This window comes from Arvicola amphibius, chromosome 3 (assembly GCF_903992535.2).
Source record: "Arvicola amphibius chromosome 3, mArvAmp1.2, whole genome shotgun sequence".
In the NCBI taxonomy this organism is placed as follows: domain Eukaryota; kingdom Metazoa; phylum Chordata; class Mammalia; order Rodentia; family Cricetidae; genus Arvicola; species Arvicola amphibius.
In genome coordinates this window covers 156144266-156166451 of record NC_052049.1, presented here as the reverse complement: position 1 = coordinate 156166451, position 22186 = coordinate 156144266, and the positions used below count along the sequence as shown (strand labels likewise).

General features: G+C 41.3%; 1 protein-coding gene across 4 annotated transcripts; it reads right to left on the bottom strand.

The window, feature by feature from the left end:
- Positions 1 to 213: 213 nt before the first annotated feature.
- LOC119810426 (zinc finger protein 73-like) lies at positions 214 to 17860 on the bottom strand. 4 transcript variants are annotated; one of them, XM_038323886.2, is made up of 7 exons: positions 17434 to 17860; positions 17155 to 17259; positions 14240 to 14304; positions 12969 to 13140; positions 7516 to 7642; positions 7184 to 7276; positions 214 to 4179 (listed from the first exon to the last, which is right to left on the bottom strand). In XM_038323886.2, exons 4-7 carry the CDS (start codon positions 12981 to 12983, stop codon positions 2603 to 2605), a joined length of 1812 nt encoding a protein of 603 aa, XP_038179814.1. In that variant the 5' UTR covers positions 12984 to 13140; positions 14240 to 14304; positions 17155 to 17259; positions 17434 to 17860; the 3' UTR covers positions 214 to 2602. The 4 variants fall into 4 exon arrangements, with proteins under 4 accessions (XP_038179814.1, XP_038179813.1, XP_038179817.1 ...); XM_038323885.2 differs by lacking the exon at positions 17155 to 17259; XM_038323889.2 differs by lacking the exon at positions 17155 to 17259 and having other exon boundaries at positions 7193 to 7276.
- Positions 17861 to 22186: the final 4326 nt, after the last annotated feature.

Below are 22186 nucleotides of genomic sequence, written 5' to 3'. Positions count from 1 at the left end.
CTTATTGGCTAGCTCTCACATCTTGATTAACCCATTTCTAATAATCTGTGTAGCACCATGAGGTGGTGGCTTATCGGGAAAGATTAAGCATGTCTGACCTGGTGGCTGGCTTCATGGCGAAGACCCAGAGAGGAGAGGCATGGCGATTGCCTCACTTCCCTCTTCCTCCCAGCATTCTGTTCTGTCTACTCCACCTACCTAAGGGCTGGCCTATCCAATGACCAAGGCAGTTTCTTTATTAACCCACAAAACAACACAAAACAGAAGACCCTCCCACATCATCAAGGGAAAATGCCACAAAAGAAATTAATGCTAATCTTAATCAGTCTCATAATTTTGCACTATTTTAAATGTGGGACCAAAGTACATTTGCTCTCTCTCTATACATAGCTTGCTCCCTTTCCAACTCTTCAACATGTTGCAAAACAGCAAAGTAGACCCACAGTAGACACAAAAATGATAAACCTACTTGCTCTTCAATTTTCAACCTAAAAGAGAAACCGTCATCAAAATAAATTTAATTTCCTGAAAAAGTTCTAAATATCAAGTGTTTCATTACAGCAATAGGAAATGACAAAGCACACTATTTGTCATATTTATTATATTAGCTGTATGGATTATCATATCATAGTTAAGGGATCATTAAGAAAGATCTCTAACATAAAGTTCTAACCTGAGGTGGGTATTCAGTGCTTCTTTTTTTTTAAATATTTATTTATTTATTATGTATACAATATTCTGTGTGTGTGTGCCTGCAGGCCAGAAGAGGGCACCAGATCCCATTACAGATGGTTGTGAGCCACCATGTGGTTGCTGGGAATTGAACTCAAGACCTCTGGAAGAGCAGGCAATGCTCTTAACCTCTGAGCCATCTCTCCAGCCTCTATTCAGTGCTTCTTAAGCAATGTATCAGAACCCTGGCCTCTACCCAGGAGCTGACAACCAGCAGCTCCCAACATCCAGTTAAATAAACAAGAATGTCTCCAGACTTAGTCCAATGTATCCTCAAAGACTGTTATCACCACTCATGTTTTATGCTTGGTGAATACGCAAATATTTGCTGTTAAAGTTGTTAATGTTTAACATGACCCATATTCATGTGTATAATATATACATTGGTAAGTCTTTCTTCATTATAAAAATGAAAATACTATAAAAATATTTGGCAATTATCTAATTTATTTCTTCAGTGAGATACCCCTGCATGATTAAAAAGCATTCCCAAAAATGATTCATTGTAATTTTCTTCCACAATTGATTCTTCTAGAATTAACCTAGAAATGAAAAATGACAAGGCAGGCTTCTCTTCTGTATGAATGTGCTGATAAAAAGTTATTCACATCCCTCAGAAAGATTCCTTGTATTCATAAAATGAATTGTCAAGAATGACCTGTTAGTAATACAATGAGAACAGATCACACTTGGGGAAACTAAACATTACAAACATTTATTTCACACGAATGTGCCAGGCATAAAGGACAAAAAAAAAGGAGGAAAGATCACTGTTTTCTTCAAACAGTTCTTAAATCCCAATAAATTTCTTCCACCTTTATTTGCAAGAATGTCCTTAGGGTCACCTTCACTTTTCTTTAACATAAAGTGGAAAACTGCTTGCTGTTTTATGGGTTGCCATCAGTGAGTTTCATAGTGTCCCAGCAGAGCTCACTTAACTTGTAAGGGCTACAGTGGAGGCAGAGAATTGCAGACTATGTCCAGAGATAAGAAGATGGTCTCTGCGGGACTCGTGGCCACTTTACTACACAGCATTATTTCTCTGTACACATTTTGTGATGTATGTCAATGCTTAATTTCTAAATGGTCTTGATGTTCTTCCATGCCTTAAGACTTCCCTTAGATTGTACTGTCAGATGCTTGCCTTGCTGTAATACATGGGCTTCCAATATTATTAAAGGCTTTCCTCTCTCAAGGGGGTTCTCTAATGCATACTGTGGTGAATTTCTACTGGAAAGCTCCCACAATAACCCCATTCCCAGAGGCCTTCCTCACAGGACTATTTCATATTGAACAAGCAGTGACTTCCAGATAATTTTCTAAGGGTTACATTTCTTGAAGAGATTTTTGCCAGTGTGGACTTTCTCAAGCATATTAAGGCATGAATGATGCCAAAACGGTTTTCAACTTTATTATATTCATAGATTTTTCTCAATTATGTTATAAAAAGTATTTACCACACTCATGGCTTTCACTGAGTTTCTCTCCAGTCTGAGTTATCTCAAATATACTGAAGAAAAACATGTTTAAAACTTCTATATTCTTTACATTCACGTTTCCTCCTATGTAAATACTTAGATGCATTCCAAGTATAGACCTGTAGTGTGGGATATTTTTCCACATGTATTACATTTATTAAAATTTCCTCTTGTGTGGGTTTTCTCATAACATGTTAAGGGCAGGTTCTGGTGGGACTTCCCCTCACATCCATTCCAAACTCTTGTCAGCCCTGTGTAGGTCCTCTCATGTTAACTGAAAGCTGTTCTACAGAAAGAACACCTACCCCACTCACACTCAAGGGAATTCCTGGAGTATTGCAAACATTCTGAGGCTTAAACGTCAGGCAAACATCTTTCTGTACCCTTCCCCATCACACATCCCGATGTCTATGAGTTCTCTGATGCCTAATTAGGTTTGATTTCTGTGAAAACGTTTTTCTACATACAATACATTCATAGGGTTTCTTCCCAGAATGAATCAACTCATGTACAATGAGAGATGATTTGTAGCCAAACATTTTCCCACACTGACTGCATTCATAGGGCTTTTCACCTGTGTGAATTCTATAATGCTTACTGAGAACTAACTTCCACTGAAATGTTTTCCCACACTTACTACATTCATAGGGTTTCTCACCTGTATGAATTATCTGATGCTTGTTGAGATATGACTTGTTTTGAAAGGCTTTGCCACACTGTTTACATTCATATGGTTTCTCACCTGTGTGAACTTTCTGATGAGTTTTGAGGTATGACTTATTTTGAAAGGCTTTTCCACATTCTTTACATTTGTGTAATTTCTCACTGTTGTGGATTCTCTGATGCCTCCTGAGGTCTGACTTTTGGTAAAAGGCTTTTCCACACTCGTTGCATGCATAGGGTTTCTCACCAGTGTGAGTTCGAAGGTGCACGTTGAAGTATGACCTGTTATGGAAGGTTTTTCCACATTCTTCACATTCATACGGTTTATCTCTCTTGTGAGTTCCCTGATGCATTTTGAGGTATGACTTCTTTAGAAACGCTCTTCCACAGTCTTGACATTCGTATGGTTTCTCACCTGTGTGAGTTCTCTGGTGCATTTTGAGGTACCACTTATGCTGGAAGGCTTTACCACACTCACAACATTCAAAGGGTTTCTCACCAGTGTGAGTTCTCTCATGTACAACGAGGGCTGACTTTTGTCTGAAGCTTTTATCACATTTATTACATCCATAGGGCTTTTCTCCTGTGTGAATCCTCTGATGAGTAGTAAGGGAGGATTTAGTGCTAAAGAGTTTCTCACACAGGATACATATGTGGGCTTTCTTCTGGTCATGTGTCCTCTGATGAACTGAAAGGTCTAATTTGCTAGTAAAGGTTTTCTTTCTTTTAAGGCATTCACAAGGTTTGCTCCCTGAGTATGTTTCTTGGTGTTCAGTGAGGTTACATGTTTTACCAAAAGTTGCCTTCCCTACCTTAACCATGACATCTGACTCAACAGAGACTTGCTCATATTCATTATGCTTATACAAAGTCAGTCCCATTTGAAGTCTGTTAGATGGACTAATTCTTTTCAATACTTTTGCCTCCTTTGTATCTTTTCCTTTTCCACTGTGTTCAAAATCCTGCTGCCCAGTTTGATTCTTGGAATGTTGACCAAATTGACCAGGACACCTGAGGGATTTCCCTGCTACACCACAGTCATTATATTGCTTTAAAGTGTATATGCCATGAGACTCAGAAGGAAGACATGTATTCTGGTATCCATTCAACTCCTCAGGCTTCACTCCTGAACATTCTCTATTATTTACAACAAAATTTGAAATTTTCATGGAGCAAAAATAAAAAGTGTTTTCTAATCCATCTGTTTCCTCAGTTGCTCTATTGTTGCTATTGGCAGTAACTTGCCATAAATGTCTGTCTTCACATTTCTGGTTGTTCTCAATTATGCCATCCACATTGTAGAAGCCTAAAAGGACCAAAAAAAAATTTTTTCTGTAAATTACACTTTAGGTTTTCTAGTGGAATCCCCATGTTCATGCCAAGAAATTTTTTTTCCTATACCACTAGCATAATGATTCATTAAGATCATATTAAGTACTAGTTTATAAACTTTATTTATTCTTTTGATAACATACTGAAACACACTGATTAACATATTTTTCCTCACTTTACTTTATTTTTGTGAAGCAATATTTTGTTAAAATATCCACCAATTTCTATGACCTTTTCTTTCTGGCATTCTCTTTTTTTCTGGTCTAAAAGGGGCAATAATTTCTACCTCTTCTTTGCAGATTATGAGAAAAGTCCAATAGGCTGCCTCCTAACCTGAGGTCTCCCTTATGGCCACACATTTACATCTTTATTTGTTTAGAGTTATTACTTCAGGAGTGATCATGGATTATGAGTTTTCAAACATGATATTCCTTTCTTTCCACTTCCACACAAAACAGATATCAGTAATAGAGGTCTTAATTGAACAACATGTCCTGCTCTTTTCAGAATCAGAATAAATACAAGGGAACTCATGCCCACCACCAACCTGGAGAAATGAGAATGCTGTACATCAGCTCTAAAATGTCTGGCTACTTGTGATATCAAGAGCTCTGACATTCACCTCCAAATTGCTGATACACCCTCCTATGTCTGATAATCCATAGATTCTCAAGGATGTTATCATGTTTACAGAAAAATTACTTCTTTTAATTTCATAGAAGATGGAATCTTCTGCCATTTCTTATTATCTTTGTTGCTTTAGAACGAGAGAAAGAAAATAGAGGGAAGTACTGCATTCAAACTATAACCCCCATTTAAAAAAAAAACCAGCTTGGGTTCTTCAATATGAAAACTTGTTTCACTTCTCCTTGATTCTTTCTCAAGTGGGAACACCCCTTTCTATGCTGGATCCTCCTTATGGTTTCTTAGATCATGCCTCACAAGCCTTAACTTGTAGGTCTCTTCCTGTATTTTATTATCAACTACCTAAGTGAAATACTCTATAACTTTAAACGCCATCTGTTATTCATTCTATTCTGGTTCAACATTACATATAGTTGGTTGTGACTCCCTAGTGTAAATAAACTTATTTACACTATTAATTAATATTAATTCCATGACGTAAAGATATTATTTTTACATTTTTATCAATGAACAAATATAAAATGACCAGCACTTGAAATCTGTCTCAATAAAATGTGCTAAAACGATGGGGCTAGAGAGATGGCTCAGTGGTTCTAACCCAAACCCTAACCCTAACCCACTGGCTGCTCTCCCAGAGGACCATGGTTCAATTCCCAGTACCCACATGGCAGCTCAAAACTGTATGTAACTCCAGTTCCAGGGGATCTGACACCTTTACACCAATGCACAAAAATAAATTTAAATAAATTATTTTTTAAATGTGCTAAAACTGATAGCTTATGCTGGAGAGGATGTGGAATAAGGGGTACACTCATCCATTGCTGGTGGGAATGCAAACTTATGCAACCACTTTGGAAATCAGTGTGGCTGTTTCTCAGAAATCAGTGTGGCTGTTTCTCAGAAAACTGGGAGTAAACCTACCTCAGGATCCAACAATACCACTCTCAGGAATATACCCAAAAGATGCTCAATCATACTACAAAAGCATTTGCTCAACTATGTTCATAGCAGCATTATTTGTAATAGCCAGAACCTGGAAACAACCTAAATGCCCCTCAACAGAAGAATGGATAAAGAAAGTGTGGCACATCTACACATTAGAGTACTACTGAGCAGTAAAAAACAATGACATCTTGAATTTTACATGCAAATGGATGGAAATAGAAAACACTATCCTGAGTGAGATAACCCAGATCCAAAAATATGAATATGGTATGTACTCACTCATTAGTGGATACCAGCCATAAACAAAGTATATTGAGCCTATAGTTAAGATCCTAGAGAAACTAAGTAATAAGGTGAACCCCCCAAAAAAAAAAACCCATCTGGAAATTGGAAACAGACGAGATCACCTGACAAAATTTGGGAGCATGGGGGCAGGGGGTAGGAAGAAGGGGAGAAGGGGAAGAGGAAGGGAGAAGGGAAGGGTTGGGAGAGCTTGAGGGAATGGGATAGTTGAGATGGAGGAAGCACAGATATGAGAGCAAGGAAAGAGATATCTTGATTGAGGGAGCCATTTTGGGGTTAACAAGAAACCTAGCTCTAGAAAATTCTCAGGAATCCACAAGGATGACCCCAGCTAAGACCCTAAGCAATAGAGAGAGGGTACCTGAAATGGCCTTGCCTTGTGGTCAGACTGATGAGTATCTTAAATATCACCATAGAACCTTCGTCCAACAACAGATGGAAACAGAGACAGAGAACCACATCGGAGCTCTGGACTGAGCTCCCAAGGTCCAGCTGAAGAGTGGAAGGAGGGAGAGTATGAGCAGGAATTTAAGACCATGATGGGTTCACCCACTGAGACAGTGTGCCTGAGCTAATGGGAGCTCACCAATTCCAATTGGACTGGGATCAAACTAGTCCCTCTGAATGTGGTTGACAGTTGGGGCAGACTGAGGGGCCACTGACAGTGGCACTGGGATTTGTCTCTACTGCATGTACTGGCTTTTTGGGATCCTATTCTCTTTGGATGTATACCTTGCTCAACCTAGATGTAGTAGGGAGGCCCGTGGACTTTCCACAGGGCAGGGTGCCTTGCTCTCAAGATTGGAGGGGGGTGGGAGGAGGATATGTGGAGGGAGTGGGAGTGAAGTGGGAGGAGGGATGGAAGTGGGAACTTGGATTGATATTTTTTTAAAGTAATAAATCTTAGAAAATTTTCATCAAATTGAAAGGTAGGAACATATTCAAGAGAATTCTTCTTGTAGACTATGTCTTCTTGTAGACTTCATTGAACAAGTCTGAGCCCTTAGATATGGAACTTAGGATAAATTAGTAAAACGGACAGCCTGTGCTAGACATGATCCTCCCATTCATGAGTACCGACTAACCTGACATACTATGGTTTGTAGATTCGTCTGCTGTCCATGGCTCTGCTCCCTGTTCCAATCTGAAGATTAACTCAGGTTTAGGGGTGCATTGTCCTGTTAATTAGAAATAATATAGAACTTAGAAAATTATGCTAATAGGGTTCTTTGAAGAAAGACAAAACCAGGTTTTAGTATCTATGCACCAAAAATACAAATGTGAACCTTTCACTAGAGAGCAGTGACAATCATGGAACCCGTGGCCCAGCATCTTATTCCTGAACAGCTTTGCATCTCACACTTGCTCACATATTGACTGCAGTGAAATAAATGCCTTGCTCCTTAGACAGACTTACCCAGTGACACCAGGCTGTTGTATGTCTCCAACATCACATTCCTGTACAGCACCCTCTGAGCATCATCGAGATTCTGCCACTCCTCCCAGGTGAAGTTCACAGTGACATCCTCAAATGACACCAAATCCTGTAACAGTACATTTCTCCTCGATTACTCTATGCTTATAAACAGGAACCTGAGGTCTCCTAAAGAGTGGAAGGCTCTCATGTGCATTTTACATTATAATTTGTTTTGCTTATGTAGTAGAGAAAAAGAAACATCAAAGAATTATCCTGAGGTTATTAATTTATTAATGGACTACAATAATTACCTTATAGATTAAAACCTTAACTGTTGGTATAAGAGAACCCAGGCCATTCAGGTAACCAGGCCTTAATCACATAGGGCTGTATGTGAGACATGAACACATACAGGCCTCACTCTGCCTCGTAGAGGTTGGAGGCAGCCTGACTACTATTATGCTGTATGGGTCATGAAATAATAATCCCTACACCCCAAAGAAAGAGTAACCCTTGTCCCTAGGTTTGATATGCCCTACTCCCTACCTCAATCATGCATCAAAAGTCATATATTTTTTTCTTTAGTTGGTTTGAGGTTTTTTTGGGGTTTTTTGGTTTTTGGTTTTGTTTTGTTTTGTTTTGGGGAGTGGGGGTTATTGAGACAAGGTTTCTATGTGTAGCTTTGGAGCCTGTTCTGGCAATAGCTTTGTAGACCAATCTGGCCTTGAATTCACAGAGATCCGCCTACCTCTGCCTCCCAAGTGCTAGAATTAAAGGCGTGCACCACCACTGCCTGGCTCAAAAGTCATGTGTTAACCAAGCCTGCTTTGTGCAAGACCTCCCCTTTCTCAGAAACATTTGAAAGTTTAACCTTTGCTTCACTTGGCATGGCTGAAACTCCCCTTGAGAACCCTGTCTCAGCCACACAAGCAACCATACACCACAGTAATAGTCTTATAGTCCTATACATAGTATCATATATACATACACCACAGTAATAGTCTTATAGTCCTATACATAGTATCATATATACATACACCACAGTAATAGTCTTATAGTCCTATACATAGTATCATATATACATACACCACAGTAATAGTCTTATAGTCCTATACATAGTATCATATATACATACACCACAGTAATAGTCTTATAGTCCTATACATAGTATCATATATAGATACACCACAGTAATAGTCTTATAGTCCTATACATAGTATCATATATAGATACACCACAGTAATAATCTTATAGTCCTATACATAGTATCATATATAGATACACCACAGTAATAGTCTTATAGTCCTATACATAGTATCATATATAGATGAATGAACCTGTACTGCGACAACAGGAAAACACAAAACTGAAGGAACTGGTCACAGAGTGAATGACTCTGCAGTTACATATCTAGACTAGTAGTGTCTTTTCTTTTTTTTTTTTTTTTTTTTTTTGGTTTTACAAAACAGGGTTTCCCTGTGAAGCTCTGGCTGTCCTGGAGCTATATATTTACTATATAGTCCAGACTAGCTTAGAACTCAGAACTGAGTGCTGGAATTAAAGGCGTGTGCCACTGCCCCGCTTGATATCTAGACTAATTTCAATGGTAAGTGCAAGTCAGAGGAGCAGCAGGTGGCAACTGAAGTTCAGGAGGTCTGCCCGCCAGGAGCAAAGCTCTGATGGGTGAATCTCAGATAGGCAAGGCCCCGAGGGCTTCGGTCCCATAATGTCTCTTGCTACTGCTGTGCCTTTACGTGTTTGCTGCTGCTATTTTTCTCTGGTATTTGGCATGGTGTGAATGGGCATGGATAAATCCCCACTGCCTTTAATGTAGTGTGATTGTCTCATGGAAATATCCTGTTCTGCTGGGCATTTTCCCCTGTGGACTATTGTGAGATGATTTCCTCCTAAGCTCTACTGTTTAACTGAACCAGTGATTTTTAAACAATAAACAATAATAGTGTTAGTTTAAATAGGATTTTGATGATTGAGGGTCTTTAATAAATATAGTAAGGGATTATAGTTTATTAAATATAGTAGGGAAACTAATATAGGTAAAAGCAAGATATGGTGTAGCTCCTGCCTTGGATAAAGCAGGGGCTACAAAGAACAGAAAATATCCACACTGCTACTTTCTCTTGAGGAGCTGTACAGACTGTGACTTAGGTTAATGATTAAGAAAAACAACTGAGTCCCAGAAGTCCAGCTAGCTCAAATTCTTTTAATCTTTATGTTGGGAGATGTGTTCACAGGTTTCAGTGTGCATCATAGCTAAAACAAAGCTTTAAATAATGACTTAAGGTTAGGTTAAGATGTTTTTGTTAATATATATATATATATATATATATATATATATATATATATATATATATATTAGAAAACAATTTAAAGGCATAAAACAATTTAAAGGCATAAAACAATTTAAAGGCATACTTTATTAATTAGTTCACTGACTCTGTGGCTTCCCCTTCAATCCCTGAGCTGCTGGACACTGGTCCTTAGCAGCAATAGCTAAGTTTTATATGCCTCTTGGCCCTGTCCCTCACTGGCTACAACACTAGGGAGAACTGGTCCTGCACCTCACCTGGCAAACACAATAGAGCTGATCCTGTTAACAGGGTGCAGGTGAGCTTGTCTTGAGGTCATGAGAGTGGGAGAGTTGATCCTGCCCCCCTCATCTGCCATGCAGTAGTGTGGGAGAAAGATGCCCTCCCCTCTAACCCCTTGGCAGCTGCGGCAGACAAGAGAGTTGATCCGGCACCTCTCCTGGGCAGCACAGTAGAGCTGACCATGTTGATGGGGGTTTGGATGAGCCACCGCAAGAACCTGAGCATGGGAGATCGGGCCCTGCTCCTCATCTAGCACACAGTGGCATGGGTAAGGAAGAGATTTACACACACACATACACACACACACACACACACACACACACACACACAGCATCTCACTGCCTGTGGCAGGTGGGAGAGCAGGCCCTGAGGTCATGAGAGCAGGAGAACTAGCCCTGTCCCTCACCAGCTGCATCACTCAGACAACAGGCCCTTCATCTCGCCTGGCAGCACAGCAGAGCTGAAAGCATGAGCGAGGGAGAGCTGGCCCTGCCCTCTCTGCCATGTGGTGTAGAAGGCAAGGGAAAGATTTTCTCGGCTCTTCACTCCTTGCCACCTGCAGCAGGCAAGAAAGCTGACCCTACTTACACCTCACATGGCAAGGACAAGAGACCCTGCTGATGCCTGCACAGGTGAGCTGGCCCCAAGAATGTGAGCATGGGAAATATGGCACCACCCCTCACATGCCATATTGGGAGAGATGCCCTACCCACCAACCCTTGCCTGTGACAGGAGGAAGAGCTCCTTGTGACAGGAGGAAGAGCTGGCCCTGCCCCTCACCATCTGCAGCACTTGAGAGAGTGGCCCCTGAATCCCACCACCTCGGTAACACAGTACAATTGGCCCTGGTGGGGTAGGTGTGGGTGATCCCTAGGGACGTGAGAGCAGGAGAACCAACCCCACCTCTTGCTGCTTGCTACAAAGGATGAACTAGCCAGGGCAGTGCTAGAGCAGTGAGGATGAGGGTGAGTTTAGCAGGCTGACCAATCCAGCAACCACCCAGACCCAGAATCGGGGCTATAAGTTGGTCCATCCTCAACTCTCTGGGTAAATATCACTTACCAAAAGTAAGCAAATTAAATACACCTATAACTGCTAAAGAAATAGAAACAGACATCAAAAGTCTCCCAACCAAAAAAAGCCCAGGACTAGATGGTTTCAGCTCAAAATTGTTTCAGCTTACAATTCTACAAGATTTTCAAAGAAGAACTAATACCAATACTCCTCAAATTGTTCCATACAATAGAAACAGAAGGAACATTGCCAAACTTTTTATGAGGCTACAATTTCCCCGAAACCCAAACCACATAAAGACATAACATCTTGAAATTTGCAGGCAAATGGATGGGGCTAGAAAACATCATATTAAGTGAGTTCACCCAGACCCAGAAAGACAAATATCATATGTGCTCACTCATAAGTGGCTTTTAGACATAAAGCAAAGAAAACCAGCCTACAATTCACAGTCCCCGAGAACCTAGACAACAATGAGGACCCTAAGAGAGACAAACATGTATCTAATCTACATGGGAAATAGAAAAAGACAAGATCTCCTGAGTAAATTGGAAGCGTGGGGATCATGGGAGAGGGTTGAAGGGAAGGGGAGAAAAAGGGAGGGGAGCACAGAAAATATATAGCTAAATAAAATCAATTTTAAAAGCTTAAAAAAAAATAAAAAATTAAATAAGTTGGTCCATCCCATCATTCACCCCCATCTATGATCTGCTGAAGGACGTGAAGAGGCCAGTCTTACAGATCCAAAGCTGCAGGATCCACACAGCACAGAGCAACAACAGGCTATCTAAGTAGAGGGCCCAGTGTCGATAATGTAGCAGAAACCAGAGGCTTCATGGCCTCTGACTCTTGATGTGTCTCTGACTCTTCATGACCTGACCTTTGATGACTCTGACTCTTCATGGCCTCTGACTTGCAATGAACACTTGCAAGTAAAGATATATGGACTAAAAGGTATCCTGTGTGACTCAACATGCCACACGACAGCTTCCACAATGAGATTTTTCTTTCAATTCCTTTTAAATTTTATTTGGGGGAGGGAGGGGCAGGTTGTAAGGACAGAAGGCAGATATGAAGGAACGGGGAGATGAATGGGACTGAGATGCATGATATGAAATCCACAAATAATAAATAAAAAGTTTTTAAAAAGAGAGAGAGAGAAGGAAAAAAAAGAAGGCAAGGAAGGTAGGAGAGTAGAAATGGGGACAGTTCAGGGAGTAGTTCATAATAGGTAAATGCTTAATGTTCATGGGACACGGGGTTCAAGCCCAAATGTATACAAACACATAAATTAAAAGTAAAAAGAGTCTGAGTATTTGGCTGACATTAGACGGTTAATTGCAAATGGAGTCATTTGCTAGAGAAAAAGACTATCAGTTGAGAGAGTTTCAAGAGCCAGAGAGCAGAATGAAGACACATGAAGCATGGCCCTGGACTAGGCTTTTAGCAAAGAACTGTCATGGCTGTCTAATGGGAATATATGCCCAAGTCAGTATACACAGGGTAGCCCTACATCCCACCACCCTGTCTTCTCCTGAGTGCTGGATGAGTATGGAAGGAGGTTAACAGGCACTCAACCATGATTTCATCCAGTTCCTTAACTAGAAAAGCTTCATAGTGGAAATGACAGTGATCAAAGATATTTTCAACTTGAGAGAAATATGAATAATGTGCAGCAACAAGAAAAACCATAATTTCTTAATTGTTGCCATAATTACTACTAATAGGAGTTGAAGTCGAATTCTCTCCATAAATTTAGCCAGGTCTTATTGATGGTCAGACTGTAAATAAAATAGCAATATGTAACCAAGTGGGGAATAAACAACTCACCACATATTCATTCATGATGTTTGAAAGTTGCTTGTTTGTGGGTTTGCCCTTGAAAACAAACAGGTGATACCGGAAGCACAGTTGAGAAAAGGAGACTAGGGTAGAGTCATAAGAGTGAGAGGATATCCATGGTTTGGTCCTAGATTTTCGGCTCAAAACACTATGCAATTAGCTGAAAAAGAAGAAGAAAAAAATAAAATAGTAAGAAAATTTCCTAGGGGCTGGAGAGATGGCTCAGTTGTTAAGAGCCAGAAGACCCAGGTTCAATTCCCAGCACCCACATGGTAGCTCACAACTGTCTGTAACTCCAGTTCCAAGGGATCTGGAGCCCTCACACAGACATACATTCTGGTCAAACACTAATGCACACAAAAATGAATAAATCTAAAAAAAAAAAAAGCAAAAGAAAATAGTCCCATCTATAAGAAAGTACAACAAAGATACCATTGACAATGGACTCACAAGTACATTCAGAGCTGTTACACATGAAAGCTATGGCTGAGTTCATAAGCACTAACATCCACAAATAATGAACAATTTGGAAACAATTAACATTCCCTTCCAAAAGTACTTAATAATTGAAACCAGAGAAATTATGTCTTCCCTATCATTAACACAGAAATGCACCTATTACATGAAATATTCTATTAATACACCCAAATGGGCTCCATATAAGCACTTCCTCTACATTACTTCTTCCTTTATATAGCTCATTTTCATGGAAAATATGCAGATTGCAAGATTTTTTTTTGCCCATGCTTATACAGGAAAAAAAAAAAAAAAAAAAAAAACGAACATTGGTACAGTAATGTTTCCAAATGGGGCATCTCTATGTGTCCACACCCCCATTTAGTTCCCATGATTACTATGAGCCGTTTGACTCATTTGACCAAGTGAACTCAGTAAATATGAAGACAACCTAAGCTTGAAAAGTATTTCCTGCCAGGCAGTGGTGGCGCACGCCTTTAATCCCAGCACTCGGGAGGCAGAGGCAGGTATATCTCTGTGAGTTCGAGGTCCGCCTGGTCTACAAGAGCTAGTTCCAGGACAGCCAGGGCTACACAGAGAAACCCTGTCTCACAAATTAATTAATTAATTAATTAATTAAAAGTATTTCCTGCCTAGTATTTGCCTACTAGGCACGGTTGTGCTGTGAAGAGCTTTGGTGACAGCTTGATGAAAATAGAGTCTTGAGAAGACTCAGCAGGAACCACTAAATGTGAGACAGAACACCCTGAATGAAGCAGTCTGAAAGCACCGATGATTCAAACCTCATTAGTCACTGAAGGCAGGAAAATACAGCAACTTCCCAGCGGAAACCAGTCCAGATATCGACCTACAGAAATGCGAAAAAAAATTAAATTGCTCTTTAAAGCAATATTTTTGTTGATGTGTTGTACAAGAAAGGCTTATACATTTAATGATTTAGAATTCAATTATTTTAACATATAATATAATAGGAAATAGTTTCCAAGCATGACAAACACAATAAAAAGTATTCTGTGGCCAGAAAACTAAGGTTTGAAAATCACAGTAAGAATAGCTGAAGTCGCGGGGGGGGGGGGGGGGGGGGGGGGGGGGGGGGGCGGGGGCACACCTTTAATCCCAGCACTTGAGTGGCAGAGGCAGGTAGATCCCTGTGAGTTTGAGGCCAGCCTGGTCTACAGAGTGAGTTCCAGAACAGGTTTCAAAGCTACACAGAGAAACCCTGTCTCGAAAAACCAAAAAAGAAAAGAATCATGAAGTCACATGATTCAAACAAGTAGTATCTGGCTACAGAGAGAACATCTAAGCTTTTAAACAGAAAGGCTGCCACTTTCATGTGAGTGTGGCATTTTGTAGTATTTACATGTATAGGTTTAGAGCTTAAGTTTCATGTGATCTCATTTTGCATTTTACAAAACTGAGACTGATTCCTATTATTTTCATTCTTATGAACTTTGGTTAACAGAGTGCTAGCATTAAGTAAAACACTTCTGTATTTAACCTTTAAGGTTCCACAATGTACAGAATGTATTGATGATAACAAGGGTAGGAAACTTAAGACAAGGTATTTGGAAAGTGTTTGAAAACTGGTGACCTTGTTCTGTGGTAAAGCATTTGCGGATCACATTCAGACACTAGATTTAACACCAAGAACAGACGCACACAAATCAAGACATGTATACATGGTAACTACAAATCAGTATTAGAAAAAACACAGACATTAGTTTTTGTTAACTGCATGGTAAACAGACATACATGCAGACAATATACTCAGACATACAAGATTAATTGAAAGAGCTTGCACACTGGAAACACTGAGGAGGAGGGGAAAAACAAACCAACCAACCACTGATTCAGCCCCGGTGTGATACAACAAATATTTCCCAGGCCCTTGCCCATCTTTTTCAACTAAGCTGGTAGAAGAAAGCTAACTTCAGCCTCCTGAAGAGGATCAAGCCCCTACCACCCATATATTGATAGCTTCTGTGAAGGTGGTAGCTTTAAGCAAAGGGATCAGCAGTTGCTTAGGTCATGCAAAGCTACGAGTTGCACCTACACTCTGCCTCTGCTCAAATGCATTCATTAACAGTAGATCTTGCCTGCTGTGGAGCAGGTCCCCATTAGAGAACCTTCACAGGACTGAGACTGTTCACATTACCACTACACAGCTGAACTGCATCCACAGTAGTTCTTGCTTAACTCCCTAGAGATGAACACTGTCTTATGTGGACTGATCTTCACACATCATGTATCATGTGCACACAAAGAATCTCCCTCTAACTGAACAAGTATATCCTGGCCTCCGACCTCACCCACAGCTCATTAGCCTATGAGGCAGATGGTACTACAGTCGCTGCCCAGCTTGCAGCTCTGTTGCATTATACTCAATAAACACACTTCCTATTCTGGTCCAAAGGGAAATTCATTCACAGCTCAGCAATCCTTCCCTATTCAGGCCACCAACATAGTAAGCTGAGCATTAGGGTAATGAGGAAGGAATCAGTAGTCCAGATAGGCCACTATACAGTTCTGAAACGTGAATGTGTCATGATGTACAGGTAACTTCCAATTATGCCATCTCTGCCCTGAAGATGTGGACAGACCCTGTTAATCAAAGTAAGTTTTAGTCAGAGGGAGCTGTATGACAAGGTCCTGCAGTTCTGTGGAGTCAGGCTGCAGCAGTCTAAGGCCTGGACCCAGAGCTAATTCCCTACCGGGACCCAGCACTTCCTGGTCTCTTATTAAAGGTTTTCCTCCACACTAGCAGGATAGAGTTCTTACTAATGAAACACCCTCCTTCAGAACCTGAAACCCCCTACTTTGTTCCCAAGAAAATGTTCCTATTTCAATACTTGAATCTTCTTGTCTCTGGTGACTTGCAAAAAAAAAAAAAAAAAAAAAAAAAAAAAAAAAAAAAAAAAAAACAAAACCTTCTAAGACAGTGGTTCTCAACCTTTCTAATCCTGCAACCCTTTAATACAGTTCCTCATGTCATGGTGACCTCCAACCATAAAATGATCATCGTTGCTACTTTATAACTGTAATTATGCTATTGTTATAATGTAAATATCTGATATGCAGGATGTCTAATATGCGACCCTTGTGAAAGAGTCGTTTGACGCATAGGTTGAGAACCGCTAAGAACTCAAACCTATGGTGCCAAGCTGGCCATTGTCAAGCCCAAAGAAAGTCACTTTGTGAAGAGACAGGAAATTTAATGAATACAATTGTCAATACGCGACAAGATCTACAGTCACTACGTGAGAATTTCCCCAGGAATTTCGGGTCAATTCATTAGGATAACAAACACCCTTTTTCGTACAGACAGTGGGTCACAGGCCCTGTTAAGTTGGGAGCGTAGGTCTCACTCCCTCGCATCTATCCCAGCCCCCAGGCCTGGTCTGGACTTCAAATCCCAGCAGGCCAAGTCCTGACCCCACCCCCAGGGTACTTAAATGATCCCCCAAAAGAAGAACACAGTGGTCTCCCTTTCTTCCTTCTGGGGGTCGCGTTCCTGTGGCTTCCCGTTTCCCCCTCGGGGCCACCCTAGAGCACAGATCTCCCATTAAACCTGGATATTTCTTAATTTGGCTTGTTTTGATTTGGCTTGATTGGGAATTTTTGCGTCGTCAAGGAGCTAATATTAAAAAATATTCCTAACAGGCCCCCTTCTCGCTCCAGCACTGTAGTGTCAACTTACACTTTCCCAAGATCGCAGTTTGAGATTTCTGGGTCATTCTAGTGGAAATTCCCGGTTCTGTAGTCTGGTCTCCTATTAGTGGTCTTTTTCCACCCCCAATCCCGCCTCAAAAAAAAAAAAAAAAAAAAAAAAAAAAAAGCCACACAGGTAACAGGATTCATCACTGGCAGCAAGGACTGGAATGTGAACTCACACCGCAGCCCGCCCCGGAAACCCTCAGCCCGGCAATCTGAAGACACGCACCGCCCTCACCCCCCAGTCGCCATCTTGGGCTCTCACCTCCTTGGCAGAGCTTCTGTAACGGCACTTTGTTGGGGTCACAGACCCGGACACCTCCTAGGGCAGTCTTCTGACCAGCAATCGTGAAAGCACTGTCCAGGTCGTCTGATCCAACTGGGCACGGTGGGTCCCGAAGTCTCCTTCCAGACCCGCTCGGCCTGCCCTCGCACTGCGTCTCAGTCCCACCAAGATCCACCTATATTTCTGCTTCCAGCGAGCCAAGGGGTTCGGGTCGGCTTCCGAGGATCGCGACTCTCCCCTTCCTATTTCGCACCCTCTCCAGGAAGCCGGCACCAAACTCGCAGCCAGAGAGATTGCGTGAACAACGCCAGGCCGCGACTTTCTAAGCCATAGTTCCCAGGAGAGTGCTTCACAGAGGAGCCTACCCACTGCCAGAAGCTAGCAGTTTACCTGAGCCCCAAGGGATGGCCTCGTAGGTGAGGGACTACATTACCCATGAGCCTCTGAGTAACTATGGCAAGTGAAAAAGGACACTTCCCTCCAAATCCACAATCGTAATTACCAGGAATAGCGGATTTCTGAATAGGTACCCGCTTTGCAACAACGATGTGACATTCCTTCACCTTTCTCTCATTCGAACCCCAGGTGTCTAAAAGCAGTATAGAACCTGAGAAGGAAGCTCCAGTATACTCATTATAGAAACTGACCAATTATCTCTGTGGGAGGCTCTGAGAAAATCTGTATGATATTGTGGGATATTCACCAGGGAAGATTGTATTCTATAGGTTTAAACCAATAGAAAGTCTTTATTTGCCGGCTGGCGACTACCCTGAGTGTTCAGAATCCCAGTGACACCCCAAGTCTTCCTCAGGATGAGATTTAAGCACAAAAACCATGTCCTTGGTTACTTCAGTTAACAAGAATAGTTACCCAGAAGAAGTACAGAAGCCAAAAACCAAGGTTAGTACATTTAGAGACTTTCCCATAACTATGGGCTTTGATAAATTAGGCCTTTGTTTTAGGTTTTTCAGGCGGTGTTGTCTACGTTCTGAGTTTAACAGCCTGAATGGCACTCCCATCATGGAATCAATTGTGCTACGGTCTCAGGGCCTACTTACGTCTGGGGCCCTGTTACAACATCTTTTTGTTTTTTTTTTTTTTTTGGTTTATCGAGACAGGGTTTCTCTGCAGCATTTTTAGAGCCTGTCCTGGACCTAGCTCTTGTAGACCAGGCTGGCCTCGAACTCACAGAGATCCGCCTGCCTCTGCCTCCCGAGTGCTGGGATTAAAGGCGTGCACCACCACCGCCCGGCCTGTTACAACATCTTATGTTGGCTGCCCAGAGCACCGCAGGAAGCTAAATGCTTAGTGATCTCCAAAGCCTATGAACTACTTCCAACATCACCAGTCAATTGTCAAATTCAGCATTCTGCTTATAACACACAGTAATTTTCCACCATTTTGGACCTTTTAATAGAAGGAAATAACAAGAAACTATGTAAATAGACAAGAGACAAAAGTCAAGACATTTCCTGTATAGGAATAATTGAAATTTGAAATGGAAAAAAAAAAGAAGTCACTTCCTGCCAGGCAGTAGTGGTGCATGACTTTAATCCTAGCACTCAGAAGACAGAGGCAGGCAGATCTCTGAGTTCAGTCAGACTGGTCTACAAAGAGAGTTCCGAGACAGCCAGGGCTACACAAATAAACCTTACTTCAAAAAAACAAAAAAATTCACTTCCTAAAATTTAAATTATTTTCAAAAATCTTCAAAAGTGAACTAATTGAAGCTGGGAGTGGTGGACATATCTTTAAACCCAACAGAGGGATTAAGGGAGGCAAATGTAGGTGGATCTCTGAGTTCTAGTCTATCCTGGTCTACAGAGCAAGTTCCACAACAGCCAAGACTACCAGAGAAAACCTGTCTCAAAAAAGAAGAGGAGGAGGGGGAAAAGAAAAAAGAACTCAGAAACCAGAAAAACATGAAATGAGTCAAACACAATCTAAAGAAATGTAGACATTCCTTGCTCAGAGTTGAATTGATAGGTTCCACATTATTAAGATGAATTTTTCAACATAATCTAAACATTCACTATATAATCTTAATAAAGTTCTCATGAAAGTATTTCTGTCTATAAAGTGAAAGACATATGCCTCAAACTTATAGGGGTCCACCTGTCTCTGACTCCAGAGAGTTGGGATTAAAGGTGTGCACCACCTGTCCAGGCCCTTAATAATTTATTCCTAACAAAGTAATGAAGCATCATCCTGAGGATTATCTTATAAAGAAATTGTAGCCTCCATTTGCATATTCTTTCTTCCTCCTACACCATTTGGTTTGAAGGAAGCCAAATGCCACTTGTCGGGCTGTACTGTAGAGTGGTCCATGTGAGTGAGTGATCTTAGAAGCCAATTATACAACTCAAAAGGAGTTTGCGATGACTGAACCCTGGATAAGAACTTGACTTAGAGCCAAAAGCACCGTAAAAAACTGATGTTTCTGGATCCCAGAAATTAAAATGAATTACTGAGATTTTACACCACTAAACTTTAGAAATTTGTTATGCAACAATAATAGATAATACACTGCCAGGCATAGTGGGTCAAGCCTTTAATCCCAGTAGTTGGAAGTCGGAGGCAGATGGATTTCTGTGAGTTCAAGGTCAGCATGATCTCGTGATCCAGGCCAGCTAAGGCTATTTAGTAAAATCCTGTCTCAAAAACAACAATGACAAGAGCTGTTGATATGTAACACCAACAGCTATTAAAGTCATCATCTGGGCCTTGTAGACAGAAAGGTTCATGGGTGAAATCCTTGCCATACAAAAATGAAAGCCAGAGTATGAATCCCCAGAACCTACATAAAACCAGGTAGATGGCCACTGTTTTTTGTTTCATTTTGTTTTGTTTGGAGGGATTTGTTTGTATGTTTTTAGAGACAGGGTTTTTCTGTATAGCCCTGGCTGCCCAGAAACTCGCTCTGTAGACCTGTTGGCCTCAAACTCAAAGATCTGCCTGCATCTGCCTCCTGAGTGCTGGGATTAAAGGCATGTGCCACTACCAGTCAGCTCATGATAGCCACCCTTAATCCCAGCACTCAGGAGATTGAGACTGGGGATCCACAATGGGCCAGGTTCAGCGAGAGACCCTGCCTCAAATAAAGTAGAGAGTGTAAGCAAGGTGCAGGGAAACCACTGAACTGAACCACTCCACGGGTAGAAAAGAAAAGGTTTACTGGGGATCAAACTGCCATAGCTACTGAAGAGAAAAATGAAGGAAAAGCAAGTGGATTTTATATGACAGTCAGCAGAGTGATATCTTTGAGCTAATGCTGGCTGGTTGGACTGACTGGGAATTAGTTGCTGTTGCTAAACGTAGTAGATTTTTGAGGACAGGATTAAGGGAAGTTCCTAGGTAAACAGAAACTGGGTCTTTAGGCCTATTTATCTAACAACAATCCTCTCTTTACCTGTCCAAAGTCTTTCTGTTTAGGATATTGTCACTAGCACTGCCATTTTTAGGGGCCGCTTCTGACCTAACAGAGAGCAATGAAGACACCTGATGCCAATGTCTGACCTCCATACACATATGCATGAGCACAGGCACTACATGTGAACCACAAATATAAAATATACACCACACACACACACACACACACACACACACACACACAACCATTATTTTAAGTGGATACACTATGTAAAAAAAGAAGTAAATTCTCTGGTCCAGCCAGCCAGGCGGCAGTGGCACACACCTTTAATCCCAGCACTCGGGAGGCAGAGGCAGGCAGATCTCTGAGTTCAAGGCCAGCCTGGTCTACAAGAGCTAGATCCAGGACAGGCTCTAGAAACTACAGGGAAACCCTGTCTCAAAAAAACAACAAAAAAAAAAATTCTCTTGTCCAAAGAATTATCCACCTCCCGGCAAGTATTTGTATTTTGTATAATCTTTAAAAATCCTTTTATAGCCGGGCAGTGGTGGTGCACGCCTTTAATCCCAGTACTCAGGAGGCAGAGACAGGTAAATCTCTGTAAATTCGTGGCCAGCCTGGTCTACAAGAGCTAGTTCCAGGACAGGCTCCAAAGCTACAGAGAAACCCAATCTCGAGAAACCCAAAACAAAAACAAAAACAAAAATCCTTTCATAGCCAAGAAGTGGTGGCTAAAGCCTTTAATCCCAACACTCAGGGAGGCAGAGGCAGGCGGATCTCTGTGAATTTGAGGCTAACCTGGTCTACAGAGCAAGTTCCATGGACAGCCAGAGATACACAAAGAAACCCTGTCCCGGAAAAACAAAAAACAAAAAATCTTTTTATAGCAGGCTGTGGCAGGCAGCCTGGTCTACAAAGTAAGTTCCAGGACTGCACAGGGCTACACAGTGAAACCCTGTTTCCAAGAGTCTAAATAAATAGATATTCTTTTTTTTCCCACTAGGTCCTGAGATGGGAATAAATAGATATTCTTTTATGAAATTAATAAATTTGCATGAGCAGAACTCCCAGTGCTGTCGGATAATAGCCGTCCACTGAACTCCTAATTCATTCTGTGGGTCCAAACTGCGTTTCTTTGATCATCCCTCTGGATTCATCATTCCTGTCTAGTTTCAAACCCTAGACAAATAAATGGCTGAGGTGCCTACTTAACATATCAAAGCAGACCTAGCCACCAGGTTCTCCCAGCATCCCTCACGTCCCTACCTCTCTCAGGGTCTTACTGGCATACTCCACCCGCTACCCTCCACTCCAGGGACTGGGCTGCCCATCCTCCAGAGGATCTTCCCTGTGTAATCCAGA

What these genes read in the sequence shown, in the direction of transcription:
- LOC119810426 (XM_038323886.2), bottom strand. An exon ending in CAACAGCCTGGTGTCACTGG is followed by an intron (nt 7,277 to 7,515) that starts GTAAGTCTGTCT and finishes TCTAATTAACAG; the next exon opens with GACAATGCACCCCTAAACCT. An exon ending in TACAAACCATAGTATGTCAG is followed by an intron (nt 4,180 to 7,183) that starts GTTAGTCGGTAC and finishes TGGTCCTTTTAG; the next exon opens with GCTTCTACAATGTGGATGGC.